The sequence below is a fragment of the Gallus gallus genome, chromosome 2 (genome assembly GCF_016699485.2).
Source record: "Gallus gallus isolate bGalGal1 chromosome 2, bGalGal1.mat.broiler.GRCg7b, whole genome shotgun sequence".
NCBI lineage: Eukaryota > Metazoa > Chordata > Aves > Galliformes > Phasianidae > Gallus > Gallus gallus.
In genome coordinates, this window is record NC_052533.1 from 117,744,375 (window position 1) to 117,753,264 (window position 8,890).

Sequence of the window (8,890 nt, forward strand, 5' to 3'; positions counted from 1 at the left end):
TTATGGAGGAGGGGGCGGTGTTGTCCGCCATGTTAGAAGCGAGCCGGGCGAGGTGCGAGGGCAAGGTTTGTCGTGGGGCCGACTGGAACAGCTGAGGCTGAGCGTGCCCGACAGCTGCCGGTGAGGCCTCCCTGGCGCTCACGGACCGAAGAACGGCCGTCAGCCACGAAGCCTCAGGGATTACCCCAGCCGCTCGGCCCTGGCAGTGCCGCCACGTTTATCTGTGCGCTGCTAGGCCTCAGAATACTGCCGGTCCGTTAGGTCAGAGCGGAGCCGCGTGCCGAGCGGCTTGTAAAGCACAGCCCGCGCACTTTGTGGTGAAGGGTTCTTGCATAGCACAGCGGTTTCAGCCCGTTTCACGCTGCTTTGCCTTTCCCGGCCCCGCAGCCCGCACGCGCCCAGACATTCCCGTGATGATAACCGCAGCGGCAGCCTCGGGCTCCGTCACACCGGTGGGCGAGAGCCGGGCGGGCCCTTCCTGCGGCGGAACCAAAGGTTGGGGCTGCGCGGCGGCGGCGGAGGCTGCGCTGGTGCACCGCGCCGTTCCAGTCCCGTTCCGTTCCGTTCCGTTCCCCGCGCGCCTCGCTGTCGGCTGCTGCGGGACGGGCCGTGGCTGCCATGCTGCTCCGCGCCGCCGGCTGCTGGCGTGCCGCCGCCTCCCGGCCCGGCCCCGTTTGGCTGCGGGGTGCGGAGCACCGTGGGCTCCCGCTTGCCAGCCGCCGTCTGGGCCTGCCCCTGCCTCTGCCTCTGGCCGCGGGGGGACGGCGGCTGCGGAGCGGCTGCGGGGCGCTCCCCGAGGTGCGCTGGGAGGGGAAGGGGCTCGGGTTGGCTGCGCTGTGCTTTGCGAGAAATACGAACGTAACGGGGAGGCTGGGTAGGCATATTTGGTTTCTCGTCTTCGCTTGGCACGAAGTTTGCTACGGGATGGTGGTCTCTGACTGGGGCTCTGAGAGGTAAAGGTTGTGACTGCCTCCCTGCAAAGCTGTGTACAAAAAGGATTGCAGGTTATAGCGCAGTGTGTTGTACAGTGTGCCTGGCATGTGCTAGAAGTGTGCTCAGGTGGCCAAGAAAGACCGGCAGCATCATGTCCTGTATGGGAAATTACGTAGCCAGAGGGACTGGGGATGTGGTTAATCCAGCTGTGCAGGGGAGGTTTAGATTGGATACTGGGAATAAACTTCACAGAAGGGGTTGTGAAGCATTGGAACAGACTGCCCAGGGAAGCAGTCACTGCCCCTGGAGGTGTTTAAGGATGTGTAGATGTGGTGCTTAGGGATGTGGTTTGATAGCAGTGTGAGGTTAACAATTGGGCTTGATGACCTTTAGAGAACTTTTCCAGTCTAAATGATCCTGTAGCATATAACCTAACCTTAATGGCTAATTCAGATTGCTGGGAATAGGTTCAGGACCCAGAGAATCTTCTGTGGAGGTAGTGGCCTCAAGTTGTGTCAGAGGAGGTTCATTCTGGATACTAGGAAAAACTTCTCAGAAAGAGTGGTGAGGTATTGGAATGGACTGCCCAGGGAGATGGTGGAATTGCTGTCCCTGGAGGTGTTCAAGAAATGCTTACATGTGGCACTGAGGGACATGGTTAGTGGGCATGGTAGGGGCGGGTTGATGGTTGGTCTGGGTGATCTTAGAGGTCTTTTCCAGCCTTAATGATTCTATTCTATGATTCTCTGAAGTGCTGATAGGTACTGATGTTACTTTCATCTTCCAGGTTGCATCTTTTCAAGGGGTAGCAGTTCGCAGCCTCAGCACATCTGCCCCTTCTGACCACCCAGAACATGGAAGATTGGTTTATAAAGGAAACTTAGCAAAAGCAGTGTTAGGTGTGTAACTTGAAAGGATCCTTATTGCTTTAAAAAAAAAAAAATTAAAAAATGTAAATGCAACAGTAAGAAAGCAAATGTTCTTTCCAACTCTGCTAAAACCCCAAATCTCTGTACAGAAAAAAAAAAAACGTATCTTGCTGTGATGTTTGATTTTATACTTCTGTGGCATGTAACGATTAATGTTAAAAGTATTTCTGTTTCAGTCAATTTTAGGTCTGCAGGGAGTTCTGAAGGTACAGTGCGACTGTAATCCCTCAGCCTGCTTCTGTTTCTCTTGCAGCCTCTCGAGCAATTATCCAACATTGACCAGCTGTAACTAATAGTTGCATTCTGTATGCTTTTGAGTGTCACTAAAATGACAAAAGTGCTGTCTGTAATGAGACTTTGGTTGATGTCTCTTTGACCTGTTAATGTTCTGAAGATTTAGCAAACAGTAGTTTGCTGGATGTTTTCTGATAGGCGTTCTTGAATTGAAGGGGGAGGTATGCCCTTGTATGTTTAATTTTCACAGCATCTTTAGACTACTGGTTCTCATTGTGTCTCAAGGATGGTGGGTGATTGATATCAGCGGCTGCTGTCTTTCAAGCTGTATGCATAGATGACTGCAGAATACTTGTGAATGTAGAATAACCTACATTTTTCAAATTAAACACAGTGGGGTACCAAGCAAGCTTTTTTCTTTAATGCACACTGAATGTCTAATGTGGTTGTTGATGAAGAGAGAAGTGCCCAACCATATCTTTAGTGATTATTCCTGTCTGTGAAGTGAAAAATGCACATCTGCATAATTGCATGATAGCAGAGTTCATCATAGAAATAAGACCAGCTACTAGCTTTGATTAAACCCAGCATGAATATAACAAACCATGAGTGGCAGGAAGAGAGGACTGGACCTCCTGGTAATTGTTAATGGCTTCTTCTATTCGAGAGTGGTTTAAAAAAGGCTTTTCAATAATTTTAGCTGTTCAAGAAGCAACAAAAATTTGTAGTAGCAGAACATAGGTAATTGCAGAGACAATCTTACTTACAAGTATTAACCTTGGTTTTTTGCTTTTGTTCTCCGTAGGTGTGAGATTTTTTTCCTACTCCACCAGCATATTCAACCTGTTCATGGCACCCTACCTCATGCTGAAAACTGGTATTGGATTTGACAGCCTGTTTCTACAAGCTGCATTTTATGGGTTGATAGGGTTTTTTACATTTGTTACTCCAGTTACTTTGCATATCCTTACAAAGGGCTATGTAATTCGACTCTATTATAAAGAGGAAATGGACACATACACGGCTATTACATACAATGCAATCTTGGCAGAAAAAGCAACTGTCTTCCATCAGAAAGATGTAAAGATTCCAGACATCACCAAGATGTTTACAACATTTTATGCTAAAACTAAATCAATGCTTGTTAATCCAACGCTTTTCCCGGATCCTCAGGATTATAACCGTCTCATGGGCTATGACAAAGCCTTTTGTTTTGATTTTGAGGAGGAAGAGAAAGATGGTGAAAGTAAATAATTTGAAGATAAGGAATGTCACTTACCGTTCATTGTGCACTACTATAAATGTGAAAGAATGTTAAACTGTATTACGGTTTCTAAAGTATCAGGTAACATTAGAGTTGCTCAAATTTTGGAATGTACTGAATTTTTGTTTTAAACCTGTAAACAATATGTAGAGCTTTTAAAGAGTTAACAACACAAAATACACAAAAAATGCTTCTGTTTTTCTTGTGCTTGTTCTTGGTTTATTTTTTGTTAACTAACCAGGAGAACTGTAACATGCATGGACTGTGCTGCAAACTCACCAGCTCTGCTTTAAAAGGAACTGTTGATATAAAAAAAATCTGGGATGTTCATTACCTGTCAAGCACATTGTTAAGTTTTTTAAGATTAGAGACAAACTACTTAACACAGAAAGGTCGGGCTTCTTTTAACAGATACTACTCTTCATCCCATGAGAGTAGGGTTGGCCTTCACTTCAAAAGGCAGGCAGGTATTACTGCTAACTCCTCTTGTAATTTCCTTTTAGAGGTCTGTGGGTCTCTAGAAAAGATGGACAGAATAGGTGGATCACAGCAATCTCTATTCACAGCTACTGAAATGGTTTCCTGAGATAGAATCACACTCCCAAGCAGCTCTATTCCCAGAGATGGAAAAGAAGTAAGAGCTGTACTGTGAAAATCTTGCTAAGACAAATATTTGTACCAATTTAAAGCACCAGCATCTAGTGGTTTAAATGGATTCTTTTGGCATTTATGAAAGCCAGGGAAACAAAAGGGAATCTTTACAGAGTACTGTTTAGAGCTTGTGCCTTTAAAAAATATACCTCTTGATATTTAACTCTGCAAAGAAAGTCACATTTAGTTCAAGTAAAGAGTATAAGATCTTCACATGTGACTAGGTTGCTTATATTAGTTCTGCACTCTGAATATGTGGAAATTGGATTTAAATGTTTTTAAACCAAGCAGAGGTTTGTCACATGAGACTTGTGTACAGATACAGATACATTACTTGTGTACAAGTAATGATGGTCCTGAATATTTTGAAGCTTAAAAAATCACTGAATTAGAAAAGAGTAGGTGCAGAATTCAAATTGATTCTTTCATGTTAGCAGCGTTATGTTGAAAAGCCTGATCTATCTCTGTTAAGCCAATATCACTGGGTAAGTAAGCAGTGATATATTTTTGTATGTTTAGTGCATTATACTGAAGGCAGGGGGCCAGTAATAAGCAGTTGTAATCACATGGTTATGGTACTTGTTATTGTTGAAGTCATGTTTTACACCAAATTAAACATTTGTCCATTGTTTTCGTGTCAAATATGTTGATTCTTGTTTGTGCTCATGGGTAAAGTTAACTTCATCTTTGAATGCCAAATAGAGGGAGAACAGGAAGTAGTTTGCAAGAGTCAATAAAAGAAAGGCCCCAACTTTGTGTTTATGTGCTTCTTGAGCAATACCAAAATCCTCCGCCTTTTCTTCTGAATGCAAAGAATTTTTACTGTTGAAATTTGGTATTCTGCTGGATAAGAATTTGAGCAACAATGAAAGTCTTTTATATTTCCAATGTGCACTTGAAAATAATGGTTATCACATAACTTTATTTGAATAGTATTTTAATACAGAAATGCAATCTTATTGAATTGTGAAAACAGTTTTTGCTTTCCAGCACTGGGGAAGATCAAATTTACTAGAGATGTACAATATTCCACTGCGTCAACCATTTATTTATTCCTAAGTTGGCAAACTAAATTCAGGAAACAAGCTCCGTATCTTCATAGACATCGTTATGGCCAGCAAATAAGAATGCTTTTGATGCTGTTCCTGTTGACGTTTGGCTGTCCTTGTTTGTAATTCCAGGATTCTCAGATCTGGCTTCTTTTGAACATCTGGTTTAGATCTCTGGAAGTTGTAGAGATCAGAACAAACTAGTACTCAAGCAATGGTATCTTGTTCTTTACGTAAGAATAAAAAAGAAAATGGAAATTTTCTTCTAGATGCATTTCTTCTTCAACTTCTAGATGCATTTCTGTTTTACTTTGGGTCCTCAGTAGTCAAACTGAATACAGATAGTTTGCAGAACCCATCCTTTTATCATACCACACAATCTAGTTCTGCAGATACTGAAGTTTAGATGCATTCCGTAGTGCATTTCCGAGTCGGAAAGTGGGAAATGATTGATGTACTTCTAAGCTAGAAAATGTGCATAAAGCATAACAGCCCCTTCTGCTACTGACACATTCTGCTAGAGAACTGTCTTAATGTTCTGATTTTTTTGTGTGTGTGTATGTGTGTGTATCAGCTCCACATCCTTCCCCATTCATTTATTGAATTTATTCACTGTTCCTTAATTTCCTGGACTACCATTTTCTTGTTTATTTTTCTTCATTTTTGTACCTTTGGTGAAAAGCAGTTCTATTTGCAGAGGGTTTCCTACAATCAAATGTTTTCATCCCTGGTAGGTTTTTTCAGTTGTAGGTAACTTGCATGGATCATGGAAAAAAATTGTTAAGACCTGAAGAATGTGTACGTACATGTGAGTAGAGATTCTGAAGGAAATACAGATATAGAAGCTCAGTCTTCTGAAAGATGCGCTCTACAAGCTGTCTTATTTGCAAGGCTATTCCTTCTGTAGGAGTTCTGAGCTCCTGCAGCCTTTCAGTGCCAACCCATTTCTTGTTATAAGCAGCTGGCTCTCTCATTTTACTGTAGTACTGATTTTGCTCAATCTGGTGTGAAGAGCAGGAACATATGAAATGACTCAAATCTCCTTCCTAGATGCTTGCCTCCTATCCCCTTCCGGCCTTAAGAGCTTCCACAGAAGGTTGTGGATGACTGCCGTTTTCATGGGAAAACAGGATACAGGCAGATTCTTCTTCTCAGTTTTTGGCTATATGGTATTCTCTTGCCAGTGTTCCTTTCCCTTTTTCTCAAAGTCTTTGGCTTTGTCCGCAATATTATTCATCTGTATTATTCATCAGTACTTATCTGTTCTGAATTATAAAGTACAGTGCTTGTCATTCTTCAATGTTATTTTTTTTTAATTAAATTATCCCACAACCCTCAGCCTTTTCTTGCATATGTAAAATATTCTGATCAGAAAATGATCCCCTTTTGATTTCAAAGAGAAATCTTTAAAGCTCTGAGGTGCTTCACACTCCTAAGCATGCTTCCTAAAATTACCTAGTTTCACTGGAGCATACTTTATTACACACCGAAGTCGTTTCACTGGCAAAGATGAGGAAGAGCTGAGTAGATATTTTGCACCGTACTGTGAGAGTCTAATTAAAGTGATGGAAATTTAATGAAATTGTACCATGAAAAGTTAGAGCGCGTGAATTATTACAACTGTTCAGTATAACTCCATAGGTGAAAACCTGTTAAACTGCTGTAATTTGGTTGCTGTGGAGTTCCATGGTCATAATATCAATTTCTTCATGACCCTATGTACCTGCTGTAGCCATAGCCCCCTGAGAAATGGGTCAAGTGAGCTGGCTAAAAGTTGGATCCACTGTAATAAGATTATAGCACAGCTATACAGGCCTCAGCGAGTAGCTTAAAATAAGCTCAAATGAGCAGCTATTTTAAGCAGGGAAGAACAGAGAACAAGAGCAAACAGAAAACTTGTCCAGCTGTCTTAATTTGTTGAATACCCTGATAGGCAGTGTTGCTGTGGTATGCTTTCTGGCTGTTCAGCCTCAGGTAGGATGCAGCCCTTTCTTCCCCCTTTATCCTCTGCTTTCTCTTCTTCCTGCCAAGTTTAATGGTTCAATGTATACTTTAGGGTATATCTATAAGCTTAGATCCTAAACTTGGCTTGGAAAGAGTAAACTTCAAGCTCACTGGCAACAGACAGAATTATTTGCAACACAATTATTTCCATGGGATAACGCTTAGTCTGCATTTACTTCACTCATAACAGCCTCTGATAGCTTAACGTGATATATCCAAATCATGTCATTAAGTCAAAGTGCATACAGCATTTTAAAAAGATACATTCAGAGCAATACACATCACTCCCTCTTTTACTTTCCATAGTTATTTTCTTGCTGTCTCCAATGGCACAAACTCACCACCGGTGCACTGCTCTGGGATGCATCTCCCTCGGCACCCTCAGCACTCCATCAGCTGTATATAGAGTAGCTGAATCCTCCAGCTCTGTCTAGTATCCCTGGTCATGAGTGCACTTCCATAATATGCCACAATTCCATAATATTTAATTCTGTCTGACAAACACTTTGGAACAGAATGCTTTCCTCTGCTGCCCTGGAATACTGTTGGTCTGGGTTCTGTTGTTGTTTTTTTTCTTGTGATGGGATATTATGCTAAAGTATATTGTAAATCTTCCCTGAGGGAGATTTCAGTGACTTATAGGTGCTCATCTGGTCACAGTGCTCATCTGCAGCCAATGATCTAAATGCAAAGTTATTATTTTAAAGAGCAATCACATGTGATCTCAGCACTTGTTTCGATGAACTGAGAAAGAAGATAAAAGTCTCATAAATTCGTTTAAGGTTTTTAAACACAAATCAGCTAGGAGGTTTGGAGTTAAATTTTACTCTCAGCATCTCAGATGTAGGCAAAATGAACATTCCTAAATTCTCTGAGTCTGGATTTATTTTATTTTCTGTTAAATAGACGTGAGACTCGGTAGCTATGAAGAGTAGTTATGAAGGATTTCAAAATGAAAGTAAATAGTCACAATACTCTAAAAAATGAACTTTATCGTGTAGCTATCTCCACTGTTCTTTCCCTTCTTTTCACCTTCCTCCTGGATAAGTGTATAAATGAAAAACATTAAAGAAAGATTATCTAGTAAAAATCAAATGTAGAAATATACACATCCTTCCTCTCCAATACCCTTCATACTGATTGAAAGTGGAAAAGCACAACTACAGTGTACTAGTTTAGGGCTTTGGCCATTGGGCACCACAGAAGATCAGTTCTGTGAACGTCACTGATACAAGCATTGAAGTACTCATACATCTAAAACTGAATTTGCTGAAGAGATTTGAAAAGGACAGGTTAGTTTGAATTAAGTACAGTTTGATGAGACATGATAGTAAAGGTTGCAGACTTCACTGTCATGGTCATAAGAGAAATTTTAGCCTGGATACCAGTAGAATTTATTGTTACGTTTCTCTAATTAGACAGCCAGACCTTTTTTAAAATGAGGCCTAGTTATGCTATATTTTTTAAGGTATTGGAATAGTCTCATGCAGTACAACTGCAACAAGCAATAGCAGAGGATGCAGGGGTTCCCCATGTGTTTGTGTATGCCACCAGGGGGGACTCCTTCCTCATCTATTTCAATTTATGGCAGTAACTGTGAGAGAAAACACATAGCTTTGAACCCGGTCTGGAAAGAGGATTCAACGAAGTGTTTGTCTTCATTTTAGTTGTGAGAGCTTTTATGTATGACCTTGTAAATCTGCAGAGCTCTTTCTAATGGGTCCATCAGTTACCCAGCGTGCTGTGCAGTGAAGCAAGACCCAGCGTGGCAGCACAGGGGCATGAGGTTCAGCGGGGTCATCTCATATCAGTGCCTTACAATCAGT

The 8,890-nt window shown here is 41.7% G+C and overlaps 1 protein-coding gene across 2 annotated transcripts; it reads left to right on the top strand.

Annotated features, from left to right (window-relative positions):
• Positions 1 to 4: 4 nt before the first annotated feature.
• On the top strand, positions 5 to 4,653 carry TMEM70 (transmembrane protein 70). Of its 2 annotated transcripts, none has more exons than XM_046919801.1 (3): positions 5 to 65; positions 1,721 to 1,832; positions 2,902 to 4,653. In XM_046919801.1, exons 1-3 carry the CDS (start codon positions 30 to 32, stop codon positions 3,348 to 3,350), a joined length of 597 nt encoding a protein of 198 aa, XP_046775757.1. In that variant the 5' UTR covers positions 5 to 29; the 3' UTR covers positions 3,351 to 4,653. The 2 variants fall into 2 exon arrangements, with proteins under 2 accessions (XP_046775757.1, NP_001012866.1); NM_001012848.2 differs by lacking the exon at positions 5 to 65 and adding an exon at positions 518 to 798.
• Positions 4,654 to 8,890: the final 4,237 nt, after the last annotated feature.

Bases quoted from the DNA above. Each gene is read 5' to 3' on its own strand.
- TMEM70 (NM_001012848.2), top strand. From the start codon at position 619: ATGCTGCTCCGCGCCGCCGGCTGCTGGCGTGCCGCCGCCTCCCGGCCC. The intron at 799-1,720 runs GTGCGCTGGGAG...TTCATCTTCCAG, and splicing joins GCTGCGGGGCGCTCCCCGAG to GTTGCATCTTTTCAAGGGGT. The intron at 1,833-2,901 runs GTGTGTAACTTG...TGTTCTCCGTAG, and splicing joins CTTAGCAAAAGCAGTGTTAG to GTGTGAGATTTTTTTCCTAC.